Below are 19,576 nucleotides of genomic sequence, written 5' to 3'. Positions count from 1 at the left end.
TTAGTATAATTAAATTTTGGTTTTTTTCAGCTACAAGAAGAAAGATGCAGATTTGTCTGTGGCTCAGGGTCGCATTAAGGATCTTGAAGTGCTGTTTCACAGAAGTGAAGCAGAACTCAATACTGTCCTGAACGAGAAACGCAGTCTGGAAGCAGAGGTGGCTGATTTGCGTGCCCAGCTTGCTAAGGTATGGGAGCAAATGCTGCCTTGCTGTAGCACAGGAGAGGCTGTGTATTGTAGAACTTGTTTGTTTTTTTTTTCTTTCGAGTTAGTTTATAGTCTGAACATCATTGATCCAGCTTGCTTACTGCTGAACCTTTGCCTGCCTCTCTTGGATATAGAATTAAGTTGTGAAAAATCTCTGTAAAACAACCAAAGCAACATGGTGTTTAGAAATTTTGCTAGCCAAAAGCTTTTATTTAAAAAATTCTGGTAAGCGTTTCTATATTCATGAGATAACAGGTTATTAAATGTTGTCCTTCATAAGGGCCTGGATAATTTTGGACTTATGCTGGCATAGCTAGTCGGACTACACTAGCAAGAAACAGAACAACATGCAAGATGCCGTGCTTGAGGAATTAATAATCCTCAACTCTATTATTATGCTGTATTGAAATAACCCTGTGTTTTAAATAACATACATGAAAGCTTGTTTTAAATATTCACAAATACACACACTCCTTTTTTTGTTGGGGTTTTTTGGAAAGTCAGTGGCTCCACATTAGATTTGTTGTTGTGAATAATCGGCCCAAAGATGTCAAATTAAGGCCATAAAGGGATTATGCATGGAAAATAGGGATCCAGACAAAAATAAGTATTTGTCTTCAAAATTCTTTTCTAGGCTGAGGATGGTCATGCTGTGGCTAAGAAGCAGTTGGAGAAGGAGACACTCATGCGTGTGGACCTGGAGAATCGGTGCCAGAGCTTGCAAGAGGATCTGGATTTCAGGAAGAATGTGTTTGAGGAGGTATTGTCAACCTCATCTCATCATAGTCAGAAGTTCATGTAGTTTTATTCAAACTTACTGTAGACAATTACTGACTAGTCCAGGTAGGGAAAATCAGTATTATCCTGCTATAAATGGATGGAGTAATAAAATGGTTAAAGGTTTTGCAGGAGTTACGTGGTAAATCAGTAGTAGAGCTGGCATGAGAGCCAAGTGCCAAGGGTATTGTTCCATGGGTGGGTGAGCTAATGTAGGAACCGACTGCTGTGGGAAGGGGAAAGACAACCAGCCAGGTAGATCACCCTGAGTTGTACTGGCCATCGTCTCTCTTCCATGCCATGGAGTAGCTGGACTGCTGCATGTCACTGAAATGACAGACCCTTGGGTGTAGGGCCTTGGAATACCTGTGCTCTCTGAGAATGGTGTTGCTGCCGCGTAAAGGTGAAGCTAAATGAGACAGCAGAAGCTGAAAGCTTGCTGTGCTGAAGCAGGGCTGTTCCTTTAGCCATCCCTGGCGCTCTTGGATCCTCGTATGGACCAATTCAATATAGGAAGAAAAAAAGGAATGGGTTTCCTTTAGGTTAGTGAATCCATTTGATTCAGTTGAAGGGTCCAAAGCTCCGCTGGAGTTTGAACATCACGATGGGGAGCTGGTCAGTGCAGTCTGCTGATTCTAGTGGTGATGAGCTGCTAGATCAGCTCAGCCCTTCACCTGATGCTTTGTAGTCCCCCATGATATTTTTGTGGCCTCTTGAGGGGTCATCACCTACAGTTACTGAGAGACTGTTTTTTTGCTTGCTGAGTTTTTTTGGCATAAAAAATTCACCACAGAAGGGAAAGCTTCATCCAGATCACACCAGGGCACATTGCTGTGAATAGAAGGGCATGTTTCTAAGTCTTGTTTTAGATGTAGAGCATTTCTGCCAAACGGCTACCCAAGTTGCTCTGAATTTGTGTTAGCTTGCTGTAACCCCAGTTTAAGCATGCAAAGCGAGCCTTGCTTTCTTTGTCTGCTGCTTCTCCTCATGGCTGTGCTGCTACCTTCAGGCCTCCTCCCAGTACTCTGAACCACTCCCCGATTGTTTGTCCTACCCTGAAGGGAGAAATTGTTTTTTTTCTCATACCGTGCATTCAGGCCTGGCCAGGTCTCTGCAGGGCTCAACATGAATAAGTGCATGAGTAAGTCTCCCCTCGCTAGTTTGGGACCAGTGTTCTAGGCACGGAGAACTTGTACTTCTCTAAAAATGAACATTTCTCAGTACAGACTCTGACCAGAAAAAATCATGTCTTCAGGATTGCTTGGGTTGCTGCTTTACTACTAACATAATCAAAACCTAATGAGTAGAGGTCATCCAGTATATAGAAAGAGAGAGATCTGTATATGCTTAAAAGTGAAATCTGAAGATGCAATTTAATTATTTTTTTCAATATATTTAATGGTTGCAAAAGGCGTTCGTTTTTATCTGACTGCTATTGTAATGTTGGGTGGTATATTGAGAGGGGAAAGGGTTTATAGTGCAGCATATACAATCTCTTTGCTATGTAAAAATTCATGTTTTCTTCTCCCCCTTTCCCTCCGTTTTGATTCTTGTAGCATTTAACAGCTCCTTCCTTAAAAATGTGTATGGATATTTTTAAACCTATTTTTGAGTCCGATCAATTAAGAATTACATCCTGCTAAATGAGGACAGTAACTTGCATCTGTTAGTACAAGTAGCAATTCTTAGGCTTAATGCCTTTAGTACTGTAGCTCCTGTATCTGACTAATTAGTAGTGAAATAGTTAATTGTTGTCTGAATGTAATTACTTGTACTATTTAACCTAATGTGGGAATTTGTCCGTGGTTTTTTGGTGTGTCTGTAGGAAATAAGGGAAACAAGAAAACGACATGAACATCGTTTGGTTGAGGTGGACACGAGTCGCCAACAGGAGTATGAATCCAAAATGACTCAGGCCCTGGAGGATCTGCGAAATCAACATGATGAACAAGTCAAACTGTACAAAATGGAGCTGGAGCAGACCTATCAGGCTAAGGTAACCGCTGCTCTCACAGCACGGTCTGACAGAAGGCCGGCTAGGGAGATAAAACCCTTCCCATCAGCCCAACTGTCTTTTAAGGGGACAAGTAATTGGAATCTGAAGAAGCTTTGACCTGGTGTTCAAATGCCTCTTGTGGCATTTGTGTGCAGATGTGTTTGCATGGAGGGCCCAGCCAGAGGTAATCGCTAGGAAGAGCTTTAGCCAAAAAATGCCAGTTTGTGAGAAAACACATGAACAGTTGCTCGCTGCAGAGGATGCAGTGGGAATAGCGAATGTCACGCAGTAACTGATCAGACAATGTTTTCTGCCATAAGGGTTTTTTTTTTCTTGACGTCAGTAGATCCGCTTCCTCCTCCAAAATGGAGATGGTGGAGGAGACCTGCCAGGTGTGGTACCTGGGCTTTAAGAACCTGGAGGGATGGGTTGGAGGGCTTGGGGGGTTGGTGCGTTTCAACACCGGCTTCTGGCTGGATGCAGTGAGCTTGCGACATACAGACATACTGAGAGGGGTCCGTGTCTAAGGCTGCATTGTCACTTTACTCTTACTGTGGCCTTTGCAATGTTCTTACTAGTCCCAGTACTCTTAAATGTGTGTAAGCCTTATCACATTGCAATCACCTAAGTTCTGGATTGGAAAATTACTAGATACAGTTGTGGTTTCAGTGGTGGCAGTGAAACTTCAGGCAAGGTATTGGACCAGCTTTGGTGATGAAAGTCATGGTTTATAAATTGGAAATTATAGAATAATTTGGGTTGGAAAGGACCTTTAAAGATTATCTAGTCCAACCACCCTGCAATGGCAATGGACATCTTCAACTAGATCAGGTCGCTCAGAGCCCCATCCAACCTTACCTTGAATGTTTCCAGGGAAGGGGGCATTTACCACCTCTCTGGACCCACCTGTGCCAGTGTTTCACCACTTTATTGTAAAAAATTTCTTCCTTGTATCTAGTCTGAGTCTACACTCTTCTATAAAAACCACTGCTCCTTGTCCTGTCACAACAGGCCCTGCTAAAATGTTGGTCCCCATCTCTCTTACAAGACCCCTTTAAGTGTTCAGAGGCTGCAGTAAGGTCTCCTCGGAGCCTTCTCTTCTCCAGGCTGAACAACCCCAACTCTCTCAGCCTGTCCCCGCAGGAGAGGGGCTCCAGCCCCCTTGATCATTTTTGTGGCTGCCTCTGGACTTGCTCCAACAGGTCCATCCATGTCTTTTGTGTGTTGAGGAATCCAGTACTCCAGGTGGGGTTTCACAAGAGCAGAGTAGAGGGGAAAATGTGAACATAGGAGTTAATTTAATCCAGGAGAATGCTGCTTAAACTTCTAGAAATATTTGGACTTTTTTGGTTTATCTGCCTGTTGTTTGGCATGAGTGGAATGCAACTCGCTCAAAAGAGAGAAGCTGTAATATTTTTTATTGAGGTAAAATAATAATTTAACAGAGTTCAGTAAGTTCAATGGAATTTAATAAAGTTTAACAGTGATTTGACAGGGTTCCATAAGTCTGATGGCAAGATTCACCTTATTAATTACTGCACGAAAGGAGCATACAAAGGAAAATTGAGTTAGAATGATTCATACAGAGACCAGAGACGCAAAGAGTAAGGAGGAACCCTCCTGTTGAGTCACGACGTTCAGAGTGGACCCCCTTGCCTTCTAAACTCCTTTTGGAGCCTAGGTGGGGTTGGATCCAATTTCAGTCTCTGGCTTGGTCAGTGGTTTATGTCTGAAGGGATTATCCATACAGCGTTTATAATAATATCGAGTAGCTACCTGGATTAGTAACGTTTCGTAGTCATTTACCACCAATCTGTCGTGGGTAAGGACTCTCTCCACCTCGGGTAAGGAAGGATCTTGTAGTCTCACATAAGGAATCTCTAACCTTGAGGGACATCCCTGCGCCAGGGGAGAGTCACCTGTCACGCAGTCCAGCTGCGGTTCAGGGAGAGCTCAAACTGGGTCCATCCTGGTGGTAATGAAGTAGTTGGCTGCTAGTCAGTAGTATAGACAAGATATGTGTCTTTGTTTTAGCTCTGGTATCTTGTTCTGTACCTTTGGAATATTTTTCAAGACCCCTTCGCTCCTGTGTGCATGAGCCAGGGGCTCTGCAGTTCACAAATTCACGCCAGGAATGGAGTCCTGCTGCTTCTTAGTCAGCCCGCACCAAAGCGTGGCTGGGAGTCAGCTGTACCCGTCACACCTCTGCAAATCCCGAGTTAGGAAATCCCAGTTCGTCCAGCACTGGGGCCATGGGAGGAGTAGCTTTGTTAGTGGTACAGCTCCTGGTTACAGGTTTGTTTGGTTTATGTTTGGGGTTTTTGTTTGTTTTACTATTCATTGCCCTACCTGAAGGGATTAGCTGCCAGTTTTCTGGTTATTGAAAATACTTGCCAATAATACAGTTACTTCTAATTCTCTTGCAGCAGAGAAACTACGTTCCCACTAACACTGATCTCCCCCACCTTTCACTGAGATTCCCTTTGAATTCTTTGGTTTGATAATTTACAGTATAAGAAACATTGATCTACAAATACTTAACCATTTCTTACAGCAACAACAATATAGATAATAGATACTAAAAAAAAAACTTAAGTACAGTTAGCAGTCTTGGTATTATTTGCTGAAGTTAGGAACAGATGATGTTTTTATACAAGATACTTGGATTCACTTGTCACGGTCAGAAGAAGATCCAGGGTAGGAAAAAAAAAAGTCTGCAAAATACAGACTTTGAGAATGAAAAATTGATGAGATTTGAACAAGGGGGATGAACAAATTAAGCTGCTTTTTCCCCCCATATAAAAGATGGTGGTTGTTATGGGTGAAGCTGGAATGCAAAGGGGAAAATGGGCTTAGCTGTGAGCTTCATTCCCTGGATTTCTGGATCAAGATGTGTCCCTGTCAGAGAGAGCCTGAGCTGTTAACAGGCCGCTTTGACCTTGTATTCCCTAAGTTTAGCTACTGAGCTTCTCCAGGATGAAGAGGGTCTTGGGTAAAAGCTCACTTCTAGCTCTGATCATGACCTTTGACAATAAATAACAGACATTCTAAACTTGAGGATTTGGCACTATGCCAGCATGACTGTAAGGAAGTGAATGTCAGCATTTAAATAATTCTCTAATTTAAAACTTCACAAGTAATGGAGTATATAGTTGGTTTGAAGTTCCTTCAAAACCCTTAGCCTAAAGAAGGCTCTATATGTGTTTTCTGCCCTACTCAGAGCCTTGTGATCAGCAGAGCTAATGAAGATTGATTTTTATAAAAGCTTTGTGCTGTGTGGCTAAACATCATGTCCTGCTTGGAACAGTTTTTGGGACTGGGGCAATTTAGTTCCTGGGTGGATTCTGTGGCGTGTAGCAGAATTGTTGAGCTCCACCTGCAAGGCGTGAAAAGGATGCTTTTTCTAGCTATCTACTTCGATGAAATTTCCCTTGTAATAGCTTTGAGCTCTGTTGTTGCTCTGTCAGATTTGGCTAAAAGTAGTCACTAGAAGTGAACAAACTTCATTAGGTGAAATTAATTAACAAAAACTGAAAACGAATTGCATGTTGGCAGCTATTAGGGACAGAGAATATAACTGAAAGTGCTGCTTTGCCTCTGGGGCAGGATGTCATCTGGGGTGCTGTGGGTAGTCTTAGTCCTTCTTGAAAAAGTAGTACAGAGTAATACAGAGAAGACTAACGAAGACAATTAAGAGTATGAAAGAGGTCCTGCATGAAGAAAGTTCAAAATAAAACTTCTCCTGGGAAATGAGGTACCTGTCTCAAGAGAAGGGGAAGTTACCATAGATATCTGTAAAAGCATAGATGGCAGAGAAAAGGTAAATGAGGAGTGATTGTTTATTATTTTTCAGAAGTAGGGACAGTGAATGTCCAGTGGTAGACTCGGAAGAAACAAAGTAAGGTTGTTCTTCAGTGATCCACAGCTAAAGTCCTTGCCCCATAAATTCAAAAAGCAGGGGCAAGTTCCTGCCTGAAAAATCCAGAGAGGCAGTAAGCATCAAAATACTGTCTCTGGTTTGGGAAGTCCCTGAATTGTAAATGGCCAGCTGAGACATAATACCCGTGGAATATTTTATTGACCTTGGTCTCTCGTTAGACCAGGACATGAACTAGGTAGCCTTTGCTCTGACCCAGTGTGATTGTTCTTACAACAAACGGGCAGAGACCATGATCACATGAACCTGGTTTTTGGAAAGTGGAAGGCTGCTTGTGTGCTGCAAGGGTTAATAGACTTTTATTTTTAATAGCGTAAGCAAATTCCATAGGAATAGGACTGAAATAGATTTTCCTGGTCCTTAGGGCATTTCCTTAATGTTAAGCAATTCTCACCATAAACTTACCAGATTGCCATTTAAAATTATTTAAGATTAAATAGCTTCTATTTTTTTACCAAAAGGGTATTTGCAGGTTATCTAACTCAATCCAAGTGACTTGTATAAAACTTGCTTTCCAGCTGGAGAACGCCAAACTGTCGTCTGACCAAAATGACAAAGCTGCTGGTGCAGCTCGAGAGGAGTTGAAGGAGGCTCGCATGAGAATAGAAGCTCTCAACTACCAGCTCTCTGGCCTTCAGAAACAGGTAAAGGGACTAAATTCGCTTTCATCTCTAATACAGAGCACGGTATTGTTTGGATTTATTAACATTTCTGTTCCTTCACGTTTTCTGGATTTTCCAGAGAGAAATCTTTATGTTCATTGGGGAGGGAGACAAATTTTTAACTTTCTTACTGTACCCACGTAGATGCCAACTGGGTTTTCCATTGTGCTGTCTACCTAGGCTAGTGCTGCAGAAGATCGCATTCACGAATTGGAGGAAATGATGGCTGGTGAGCGGGAAAAGTTTAGGAAGATGCTAGATGCAAAGGAGAGGGAAATGACAGATATGAGGGACCAGATGCAGCAGCAGCTTACAGAGTACCAAGAACTGCTTGATGTTAAATTAGCACTGGACATGGAGATCAGTGCTTACCGAAAACTCCTGGAAGGAGAAGAGGAAAGGTATGTACAGATTCCACATTCTTTTCTTACAAATAGCAGGTGTTATTTTCATTTCTTCGGCTTGTTTTTTTTTAACCAGTTCAGCAGAAATTTCCAGATTTTTGTTTCACTGAAGTCATACTGGCTTCACACCACAGTGTGCTGTATGAACACTTACAAGTGAATAGTCTTTAGTTATATTTTGGTTTTTATAATGACCTCGGAGTACAGCGGAATGTATCATTCTGTGTTTGACATTCACCTCTTCTTTTTATTTAATTGCTTATACTTCTGTGCTGTCCTGGTTTTAAGCGCTGTGGCCCAAGAATAGTATGTTTAGTAGTAGATACACTGGAGGGAAGGGTTACATGATCTGTGTTGTGCTCGTTTGTATGGCTTTCCATGTCACATAATCGTACCACCAGAAAATTCCTCAGGGATGGATAGCTCCCCCCCCCCCCCCCCCCCCCCCCCCCGCCCCCCTTACATGCGGTCCTCATGGCACACAGTGAGGCCACTGCCAGCCTCGGGGTGTATTGCAGTTTGGTTATGGAGTATATGATAGCATTATTGCTTTGTGTGTAGTTCCCTGGATGAGTTAATTAGAACGCTTGCTTCTTTGTGTGAAGGTTGAAGCTCTCTCCGAGTCCCTCCTCCCGTGTTACCGTCTCTCGGGCTACCTCCAGCAGCAGCAGTAGCAGTACTTCACTTGTGCGCTCTTCCCGAGGCAAGAGAAAACGCATCGAAGCAGAGGAGCTCTCAGGCAGTGGAACAAGTGGAATTGGCACTGGAAGTATTAGTGGCAGCAGTAGTAGCAGTAGCTTCCAGATGTCCCAGCAAGCTTCGGCTACAGGAAGTATCAGCATAGAAGAGATAGACCTGGAGGGCAAATATGTTCAACTGAAGAACAATTCTGATAAGGTGAGTGTCAGCAGAACTCCTGGAAAACCAGGAGGAGGAGCTAAATGGAACTGTTACACAGGGGTTGTAGCACAAGTAGGTGGAGTTACTTGGAGAGCTGGAGCAAGGTCTAGAGGTGCAGCGTCCTGCAATAATTAACAAGGGCGTTTGAAAGTTGAACATTACAGTGTGCTAGCATGAGTGTAATGTTTGCTACCAAGAAGAGAATACAGTTTGTGTCCCAAATATCTAAACACGTGTGCTGGTACCTTGGTCGTGTAAATAGTGTTGCTGGCTCTAGCAGAACTTTTTTGTGCAAAATGTGCATCTTTAGATTTTGCCAAATGACCTTAGAGGATTTACACTTTAGTAGAGGGTACAGAAAAATACTTTCAAGTTAGAATGCAGATGTCTTAACAACCATGTAAATAAACTTACAGTCACATTATTTTAGTAACACAGAGACCTAGAGAAACCTCCAACACCTATTTGCTCTGTTTTGCTCACCCTAAATAACCTTATGACTCTTTCCATTAGGATCAGTCTTTGGGTAATTGGAGACTGAAAAGACAAATCGGAGATGGAGAAGAAATTGCTTACAAATTTACTCCTAAATACGTCCTCAGAGCTGGGCAGACTGTAACAGTAAGTTATAATTACAGTGTGTCAACAACATAATCTTTTGTTGATGCTGTGGCAGTTGTAAATCTGATATTTGGTACAGCCTGATTTGATGTATAACTTCTGGTTTCATGGATCTCACTGTAGAGGAGCAGGGTTTCAGTCATAGAAATGCAGAACAGAAATCAAATTTATTTATTAGCACTTCAGTATTTAAGACCACTTTGGGCACAGAGAAAGTTGAAGAAAAAGGTATTTTGGGGGGTGGGTCAAAAGGACTTTGTTTTCAAACACCTTTGCACAGGTTTGCTGCACTCATCCTGCTCAACCTCTTAATGAAAAAAGAAACATTTCAGAGCATTTACTCATTCGTTCAGTCCACTTAGTGGACGTTAAGTTTAAGATTAGACATTCTCAGCCTTGGCTGTAGTTGAACAGCTGCTTTTCTACAGTTTTGTATTTTATTTTCAGTCTGCAACAGATGTTCTTTCAGAAGAAAAAAAGGCTTTCTTTTAATCGGTTCTAGCTATTTCTGCTTAAGTAGCAATTGCTCAGATACATATAAAATATTAAATTGATACACTATAAGCTGCATTTTATGTCTTGGCTCTGTACAGTCATTGAGATGGTGGTAGGACAAATTTGTATATTCAGAAAAAAGTGATGACTTCAATATAACATAATTTTTTGTCTTTTTTTTTTTAAGAAAAATGGCAAATGTGGGGATTTTTTGTAGACTGAGAATAATATCTTAATACAAGTAATGGTGTAGGTAAAAGCAGGGTAAAACTGCCATTGGAATTCAGAAACAAAACCAGTTTGCAGAGAGGAGTAGGAGAATTTGGGCGTATATTCAAAAATGTATTCAAAAATAAAATGTGCATAAACAGCTAATTACAGAATGTCTGTCTGTCTAGATTTGGGGTGCAGATGCAGGTGTATCTCACAGCCCCCCTTCTGTTCTCGTGTGGAAGAATCAAGGCAGCTGGGGCACCGGAGGAAACATCCGTACATACCTCGTAAACTCAGAAGGAGAGGTAGGCTGGGGCTGTGGGAAAAGGCTGCGGGCTGGGTTATCCCCCGAAGTCTTTCATTAGGGGGATGACATCAATGATAAAATCCTGATTTTAAGATCTCCCCTATTGTCTTCTAAAATAAATCAGTTTCTGATCCTGTCATAATTAAATATCTTGTGAGTATCTGAGATTTTTGGGAAATTTTGGAAAACTGTGACCATCATCCTGATTACATCCATAGACTTTTTTTCTCCTATTTTAGAAAAACACCCTGCTAGTAGAGAATTCGAGTATGTGTTTTTAGAAGCGACAAATAAAATAGGTGTTGCTGGCAATTCAAAGTTGCATTATATAGTACCTACAACATTCTGGGGTGCAGTGTAAATACTTTAACATAGGAAGACAGCTGTCCTTCCAATGTTGGCAGTATATCAGAAGTTTTCATTTGCCACAGGTTCCTGTTCATTCTGCATTGTCCTACATCTGCCCAGAATGGATTTTTATTATTTTTTTTTTTAAATAAAACCACCCCTGCAGAAGACTCCTGCAAGGGAGTATTGTGCTTTGGCTGTTACTCATAAATGTGCCATTATCCCAGCCATCTGATAGAAACAGGAAAGTGAAGCAGACCACAGGTGTGTCTGGTTTCATGCTGCTTTTCTTGCTGGCAATTGTGTGGAAGCACTTTCTGCAGGAGCAGCAGCACAGGACAAGGTAGGAGGGAGGGTCGTTTGTACAAATAGGAAGCTAACCGGCTTAGTATTCAAACAGAAGTGGTTACACTAGTATCTGAGAAAAGTTCAAATCCATGTCTCTTCCCACTGTGGATACCTTCAGTATCCCTGCTTAAAGTGTATGTTTAGGACAACTTCCACAAGTAGAAATTTGCATATATGATCTCAAGGGCACAGGAGTACAGAAGAATTTCTTACTACTAAGAAGTGTTAAAAGTTATCCAGTAGTAAAGGAAGCTTCTTGGGGTTTTAGAATTCCTTTTCACGCCTGATTTGGAAGACTGTCCTGATAATTGAGATAAGTAATTGATAGAGAATATTTAGTAGAAATTAGGAATATTCTTAACGCTGTGTAATCATACTGAGAAACTTTAGTTTCATGCATTCCAGTAGGTCTCTATACAAGACTTCAGCTTATATAAAATTGACTAACGGCCACCTGTAAATGGCTGCTTCCTCTCAAATCCTTAGGTAATGAAAGAAAATTCCTGAAGCTAAATTACATTACATGCCTTTTAGTGGATAGAACTGTTGTGGTTTGCAGGATATTACTAGTATTTGCTCGTATAGCTAATATTAAATCTAGGGCACGTTGCTTTAGACCCTCCAAAATTTAATAGGGGTATTATATTGATGGTATAGCAAAAATTTAAGAGATAGATAGAGACTACTAGCCATTTCCTTGTTTGTTATTTTGTATAGGAAGTTGCAGTGAGAAGTGTTACTAAATCAGTAGTTGTGCGAGAGAATGAAGAGGAAGAGGATGAAGCAGAGTTTGGAGAGGAAGACCTTTTCAACCAACAGGTAATAAGATGCGGACCAGATGTTTAACTTGTGCCTCACTGGCTGGATTAACCAGGCGCAAGATTTAGGGGGGTGCCTTCAACTTCTGCCAGCTCTGAGCTTTGTGGTCCATTTTTCCAGTGGATGCTTGCAGGGGACGATGGCAGAATGGCTTGCAACCCTGCAGCATTACTGCAGTGCACAGAGAAGAGCACAAAGTGAGCAATTCCTCCAGGCATTGCTGCTTGAATCGATAGTGTTAGAGCTCAGGCAGTGGCTAATGTCGGGTCAGGATGCCAGGTTTTCTATGGAAGTATGCAACAGATCACGTATTTACAGCACTGCAATGGCATAGACTGTTTTTAGGGTTAGTAAGATTTGTTTTAGCAGTGAGTGTTACTCCCATTCCAGTATTTCCTTCTCTGTAAAAACCAAACAAACAAAAAAAGTGTGTGGCATTCTTGCTGTAAGCAGAATATAACCACCGGGAAATATAACCACTAAAAACCAGGCAAGTGGGAGTGCTGCTGCTGCTGCAAGCTTCAGCTTACTGGTTTATTTTCTGATAGTATATACCTGCTACATCTGAAATAAACTTGTTTTTTCTTAATAATACCACCTGTATGTTTTCATAACCCTTAGTTAAGTACTGGGAAATAACAGCAGTTGGCAGAGTGAAAAGGAGAAAGTTACATCATACAGGTGATACTAGAAAATACTGTAAATTTATTTCAAACTCCAGTGGTTCTTCTGATCAGTGATGGAGACGAACCGCATCAACCCATCATAGAAAACCATAACCAGAGTAGCAGGTCTTAATCCTGGCAGTAGCCTGTGACATGTGTGCAATGCTTTCTCTACAGTTGTGATGTTCCCTGAATATCACTAAACTACCAAAAAAATGCATTTAACAATTGAGTTGATAACTGGAGTCTAGATTTACAGTATGAAAAGCTAGCAAGAACTGAGTTCAACTGTGTCTGTCTTGTTTTAGGGGGATCCCAGAACAACCTCTAGAGGATGCTCAGTGATGTGAAGAAAGAAAAAAGAAACTATTATTTGCCTTTTTTCATTTATTTCCTTTTATTTTTGCTATTTTTTTCCCTCCAGAGCCACTGAAAACTATTTTTATATGCATCATCTGATTTCTTTGAAGTTTACTCCTTGGTACATTTTTATAAAAAAAAATCAAAAAAAAAACCTTTACTGAACAAAACTGCCAGAATTTTTAATAGATTTATTTTTCCCTCTTTGTTGAAACACTATATTGGAATACAGTATTTTTCCCCATACAGAGTTTAAAGTCTTATGTACAAACCTGCAGCAGAAAAGAAATTTTTAGCTAAAATGGGATGAGACTCCTTGAGTGTATGGTAAACTTAAAATTGCATATATAACCAGTATAATTTAAAAAAAAAAAGTTAAGAAAGTGTGTTCATCTGCAGGGCTCCAGGAGAGATTCACAGTAGTGTCTCCTCCTTATTTTAAGAAATAGCAGGGTCTTGCCTGGTATCCTCAGCAGTGCCCAGCTTAGGAAATTAGACCCCAAGTTAATTAAAAATGCTACTCCACCAGTGGAAGTAACAAAGGGAAGCTGCCGATTTGACATTCTTGGCTCATGACCGTGGCACCTTGTCCTGCTCTGAGGTTTGACAGCCTAGTAGTAAAAACATCTGTCAACACCTTAGCTCCATATCCTTATTTCAGAAGGAGGAGAACAATGGGTTCTGCTTCCTGAATATATACACCATCTGAAGGTATGGAAGTGTCAAAACCAGAGTTTTAACTGTTTTTATGAAAGCTTGTTAGATCACGGATGCAAGTTGTGAAGTACGGTATTTAGGATGTTAAGCATCATGATTTAATGCTTTTGACATACTCGGCATTAAACAATAAGATTTTAGAAGCTAAAAATGTTTTTACTTTTGGCAGTGATAAATATTGGGGATTTTAAAGGTTATCCTGTGTAAATGTTGACTTTTTTTAATCGGAGCTAGATGCAGCTTGTTCATACTTCTTGTATTCAAAGGGTTACTGTCAGATATCTTAAGGAGCAGTATTTGCAAAATAGTACAGAAATAGTGTAATGACTTAAAAAAAAAATTAAAAGGAACTGCTGTTGTTCAGGACATAAGCATAGCCTTGCAGTGCGCAAAGTCAAGTCTTAGGGAATGAAGGGAGAATAATGCTTTTTATAAAAAACTGTTTTGTATGAGTAGTAGGTGATTTTTATTTCGGTATGATGCATTTTGTATCTGACAGTGTCCCTTTAGCTTAAGGTTTCTTCTGCTGCATTTCTGTGGAGATAACTGACTCTCCTCGTGTTAGTATTTATACAGTGGTGCATCTTTAAGCACTAGGAAAAATACCTGACTGCTCCAAAGAATGTACTGACTACTGTACAAGCAGATGTTTTTTTTTCCACTAGTTATTAGTTTGGATACGAAATTTGGATACCATTTTATGCCAGCATAGAATCCTGTTTTTACCTGCACTCTTGAACTCTGATCTTGTCATTTGAATAGTATAGACTCATCAAACAAGCTACAAGGTTTGGATGTTTTCGGTGGCTTTTGGACATTATGTTCTCTGAACAGTATTGTGACTGACAGATATAACCTAGAAAGTCAGTTTAGTGGCTTTGACTGATGGCTTTGTAATGCAAGCAGGGTGGGAACAAAAGGGGTTTTTTAAGCTTATGGATTTATTTTGCCATTTAAAAATAAATCAAAGATGCTACTTTTCTCTATTTGAGTGGGACAACTGAATTACTGAAGTTAAACTAATAGAAATTTAGAATTCTGTTTTTAATCCATTATCAGAAGATCCATTATAAAAAAGCAGTATGAAGATTTGGCTGTTTGGACTAATGGGATAACTTTATTGATGTACTTGGCCGTTTTTCTAATGTAATTTTCCCACTCTGCTTGAGTAGAAGGTTAAATATGTAGTAAATCATGTCTATCTCTCTGTAAAATGTATCTAGTGAAATTATGTTTCTCAGACATACTGTTATCAATTACCTTTTCTTAAATTTGTTGTTAGGCAAATTAATGCAATCAATGTAAAAGTATTTTTGCAGTGCACCTTCCAACCACTGGACAGCATTTCCCTTTCTGACCCACAGCTTCTACAATAGACTTACATAATGTTTGAGGGCTATTTGCTTTTTTTTCCTGAAGATCTGTATTTATTTTTTTTATATTGGCCAGTTTACAGATTGCTTATTCTTCTTTTAAGATTGTCCTGTACATCTGTACATTCAAGACTGTTCTGTGATCTTAAATACTAAAGCAGTAAGTGTAGTTAGTGGTTTTTGTGATTTTTTTTTTTCTACTTTTTCTTTTTTTTCCTGTGAAGAATGGGCTAGGAAAGGCAGCTCAAATAAGGAAAAACCCCTTGCTACCTGAGCCATAGTTTTTTTTAACAGCTACTGTATGGGGAGTGTGTCTTCTTGTAGCCTTAAGGACTGGTGCTTGTGGATCTTTTGTGGTGAGCACTGTGCCCTTCAGTAACAGTCTGCAGAATTTGTCCTTAGATTTGGAACTGTGTCTTTCACCTTTGGAAACAGGTTAGTTTCTTCTTCAGTACCATGTTTAGGTATATACAGGTGTTCCTGTTAAAGCAGTGACTGACACTGTGGGAAAAGCTGAATGCCAGCAGTCTAAATATGGGTGATGGTGTCACCACAGTGCTCTCTAAAAGGCTACTAAAAATAATTCCTAGCTGTAAATTACAAGACACACAAAAACTACTGTATTCCACGTACTTTTGTTTGTGTGGGCGTTCTTCTCTAGATGCCATCCTTTCCTCTTGCTTTTGATGCTGAGCTGCAGCGTAACAAATATCCCTTTAGAGCTGGTGCTCCCTATGGGGAGCTTTTTGGCTTTACCAACCCAAAAAGCATTGTTTCTTTTTTCCTGTCTTTCAAGGATTAGGGTTTTTGTCATCTTCATGATAATTAAAGCTTTTTGTTCAAATAAAATCCAGTGTCCCCTTGCCCTCTTTTTCCCATTTCATCATCCTGTATGTGAACCGCTCTTGAAGAATTTGGAGGATGGTCAGCTTTTCTACTCCAGTGTCTGATACTGATGTAGAGCTTGAAGGAGAAACAGTTGACTTGTCGGGGGAAAAATTATTGTAAGGCTTCTCTGATTAGGGAAATTAACCAGTATAACTTTTATCAGAGTAGTTAGGTGAGTGTAACTACCCATACGGATTTTCTTATTCCAGAAAAATAAGCAAATAACTTCATTCTGGATGGGGGGGGAAAAAATATCTGAAACTATTCTCTGTGGTTAAGAGCAGAAAGGAATAGCAGTATAACTGCAGCATAATAGTTAAGTTGGCCTTTTCACTGTGTAGATCATAACAGAGTATCATATAAAATATGATAAATGCGTACTACCTACTCGGAAGTTTGTACTGTATGCAAATGCTTGTGTCAGAACAAGTCCCTCCATCTGCAGAACCATCGGCGATGTGGTGTCCCGCAGAGTGAGACAGGGTTACAGAGAACCTCTGACGTTTCATGCCACTTCTTTCTCCTTTGCTTCTATACTTGTTAATTAGCTGTTGTGTTGCAGTGACTTATTCTAAGTGGTAAAGTGGCTGTGATTCCTTTGCCGTGCAGCTTTATTTCCCAGTGTGTCTACTTAGGCTAGTTGGGGCCTGTAGCTCTGCCCTGACAGAACCAATAGTTTACACTGATGCACTGATCACTTGGCTTCAGCACCGTTTCTATTCATTAAATTGGAGTTTGCTGGCAGAGTTTGTGTTTGTAGCAGGAACCAAAAGTCTCAGGAAGAAAACAAAACATCTGCTTCCCATGACCTGTAGCGTAAAAGCCAGACAGGGTTGGCGGCAGCTTACACGAGTCATGAGAACTGTATTGCAGCGCGAAGCAGACTGTACTGTGAAAGGAGATCACTTCGTATGCATGTTTGTCCTTGAGCAACAGGGCACCTCATGTTCCGTTCAGGGATCTTACTGCGTTTTATACGCCTGTTTTCTTTTTAATGCTCATCCTGTATAAAGGCCCTTTAACTGCAACCTGGACAGAGGTTAGTTAGAAGAGGCATTTAGAAATCCTCTCTACACCCCAGAACATTGGAGAATCTGTTTCTTTTGTGTGCATCAGAAAGAATTCCATGCTGTATGAAAACATGCATGCTATATGTTTTCCATCTCTTGTAGCCACTTCTCTTACTTCCTCACTGTTAAGCCACTCTCCTTCTTCTTTCTGTACCTTCTTTTGAAAGTCTTACTTCTAAACAAAGGCATATCCATATTTGATACTGGATTTTATTGCCACTGTTGGGTCCAAACCCTGTGTGAGCAGGAGACAAAGCCTTGTTGTAAACCAGTGAGTGGAAGGTGAGATAGTGATTGCATTTTTCAAAGCACTGTTTTAGCTGAATGTCAAGACAAATTATGTTGGGAGAGTTTCTTTTCTCATTTAAAATGGCCTGGGAAACAGAATTTTTATTTGCCCTTCAATATGCTTAGCTTTAAACCAGTTTAAAATAATTGAAAAGTGTTTTGTTTTGTTTTGTTTTGTTTTTTAAATACAAGACCATATTTACATGCAATTATTTGTTAGCATAATGCCTTTCTTGAAATGCTAAGGTCTAGAGAGTGAAAAGGTTGCTTAATATTGAAAGACTCTGTTGAGAATAGCACAAGCAGTGACTCGACTTGAAGTTCAGGTAAATGTGTTATATTGAACCTCCAAATTTTCTAGTTAGTTTTTAATGAAGTGATGATTTTGTGTTAAGGTAGATGTTATTGTGTATTCCAGCTACCCAAGTCATCGTTACACTAAAATTAAATGCAGTGAGCTATGATAAACAAGTTTAAGCCAGAATGCTTTCCATTTGGGCACAAAATACAGTTGAACTCTATTTTCATAACTGATGCCTTGTGACTTGAATTCTGATTTTCTGTTTTGTTTTAACACAATCTGTATTTAGGTAGCTCTGTTTCTAGGTCACTGCTGGTCAGTTTAACTGACTACCTCCAGTCAGCTGCTGCAGATGAGGTTTTGGAAGGTTCAAGTTTTTAAAACATGGAGTTGTGGAAAAGGCTGCAAATTGAAATACAAAGACAAAATGATGAAAATGTTCAAATGGGACTTATGAAAACTATGTAATGAATCTAGACTTTATCATTTCAAAGTGGGTTGGTTTTTTTCTTTTTAGAATATGCATGCCAAACGTCTTGTCTTTTTCAATGATTTGTAATATACATTTTATGACTGGAAACTTTTTGTACAACACACTCGAATAAATGTTTTGCATTTTCTTTTGTTTCCTTCTTTCATTTAACCCACACAGAGGCCACGCAGGCTGTTTTGAGGTGATTCATCCCAGGGGACTTCCCTGTGTGTAGATAGGGCACCATGCCCTGTACACACTCTGAAAAGATCAACTGAATTGGTGGGTGCTCCAGGAGCAAATGGAGGCTTTAAGCTGCATGCGGGTGCTCAGGGCAAGCGCTGTCCTCTGATCAAATAGCACTGCTCCCAACGAAAGCAGAGGGAAGAACTGCAGTCGCTGGAGCAGATGAATGCCCCCTTCCTTTCCTGTCACCTCACTGACCTCCACAGCCCCTGAAAGGAGGTCAGCTGAAGCGCTGAGCACCTCCGCAGTGCTGTAGGGGCAGTTTCCATTTAGCCTACCTGATCCTGGAGAGCAAGAGCAGCCACCGAGCCCAGCAGCGATGGGTGCTCAGCAGCCAGGAGGGCAGAAGCATTGCTGTGAGCTGCTGCCTTCAGCCCTAGCCTAACTCTGCTGCCTGGCAGCTGCTTTTCACTAGGCTGTACTCACCGTAAAATCGTACCACAGGCAACTACCCTGTCTTTAGCACTAGCTGGTAATTCTGTGAGCTGCAGGAACGGCTGCTTTTTCAAGTGGGCAGACCCACGGTGAGGACTCTATGCTGTACCGTACCCCGAGAGCTGGCCGTGCTGGTGTGGGGGAGCGCGTTGCTGGCTCTGCTCAGCGCCCCGGCTCGAAGCAGCGATCTGTCCGCGTGTTCCTCTGGGAAATGCCCCACAGACGTGTGGCTCCCGCTCGCTTCCAGCCGGCCCCACAGCACGCTTACACTAATGGAGGATGTACCACCGTGGAATTAACGCAGGCGTTAAGGGTCTCGGCCTCTTACCTGAGTCATCCAGGGCAGAGGGAACCATCCTCGAAGGCCAGAAGCATGGATTCCCGGTGGGGCTCAGGGGGGAGCCCGCTCCCCATGCCCGTGGGGCTGCGGCCCTGCAGCGTTTCCCTGGGGCCAGGCCGGTGCCAGGGCCGGGTGCTGTGGGCAGCGCTCTGGGACCTGCTGTGCCTCACCCGCCACGCCGCGGCTGCGGCCCGGGGCAGCGCGGGGGCCGGGGCCGCCTCAGGGCCGGCGGCGGCGACGCCACCGACACCGGGCCGGGCGCGGGGAGCCCGGGGCCGCCTCAGGCGGAGGGGCCGCCCCCTGCCCGCCCTACGCTGGACGCGGCGGGCAGCAGGCACGTCCCCCCGGCCCCGGCCCCGCTGAGGTGGCCCAGCCTCCACGCCCGCC

At 41.7% G+C, this 19,576-nt stretch overlaps 1 protein-coding gene and 1 long non-coding RNA gene across 2 annotated transcripts in view; one reads left to right on the top strand and one right to left on the bottom strand.

Annotated features, from left to right (window-relative positions):
* LMNB2 (lamin B2) overlaps positions 1–18,316 on the top strand; it is a 32,849-nt gene extending 14,533 nt beyond the window's left edge. The window contains exons 3-12 of the mRNA XM_055706760.1: positions 31–187; positions 842–967; positions 2,810–2,980; positions 7,436–7,561; positions 7,760–7,980; positions 8,589–8,880; positions 9,397–9,504; positions 10,398–10,517; positions 11,933–12,034; positions 13,008–18,316. Of these exons, the coding sequence (XP_055562735.1) occupies positions 31–187; positions 842–967; positions 2,810–2,980; positions 7,436–7,561; positions 7,760–7,980; positions 8,589–8,880; positions 9,397–9,504; positions 10,398–10,517; positions 11,933–12,034; positions 13,008–13,049 (1,465 nt within the window). The 3' untranslated portion in view covers positions 13,050–18,316. The remainder of the gene's footprint in view (positions 1–30; positions 188–841; positions 968–2,809; positions 2,981–7,435; positions 7,562–7,759; positions 7,981–8,588; positions 8,881–9,396; positions 9,505–10,397; positions 10,518–11,932; positions 12,035–13,007) is intronic.
* LOC129735814 (uncharacterized) lies at positions 4,428–19,571 on the bottom strand. The gene is made up of 2 exons (XR_008731677.1): positions 19,178–19,571; positions 4,428–8,838 (listed from the first exon to the last, which is right to left on the bottom strand). It is a non-coding gene; the product is annotated as an uncharacterized LOC129735814 (long non-coding RNA).
* Positions 19,572–19,576: the final 5 nt, after the last annotated feature.

Source organism: Falco cherrug, chromosome 4 (assembly GCF_023634085.1).
Source record: "Falco cherrug isolate bFalChe1 chromosome 4, bFalChe1.pri, whole genome shotgun sequence".
Classification (NCBI taxonomy): Eukaryota; Metazoa; Chordata; class Aves; order Falconiformes; family Falconidae; genus Falco; species Falco cherrug.
The sequence above is the reverse complement of the archived record's forward strand: the minus strand, read 5'-3'. Positions and strand labels throughout refer to the sequence as shown.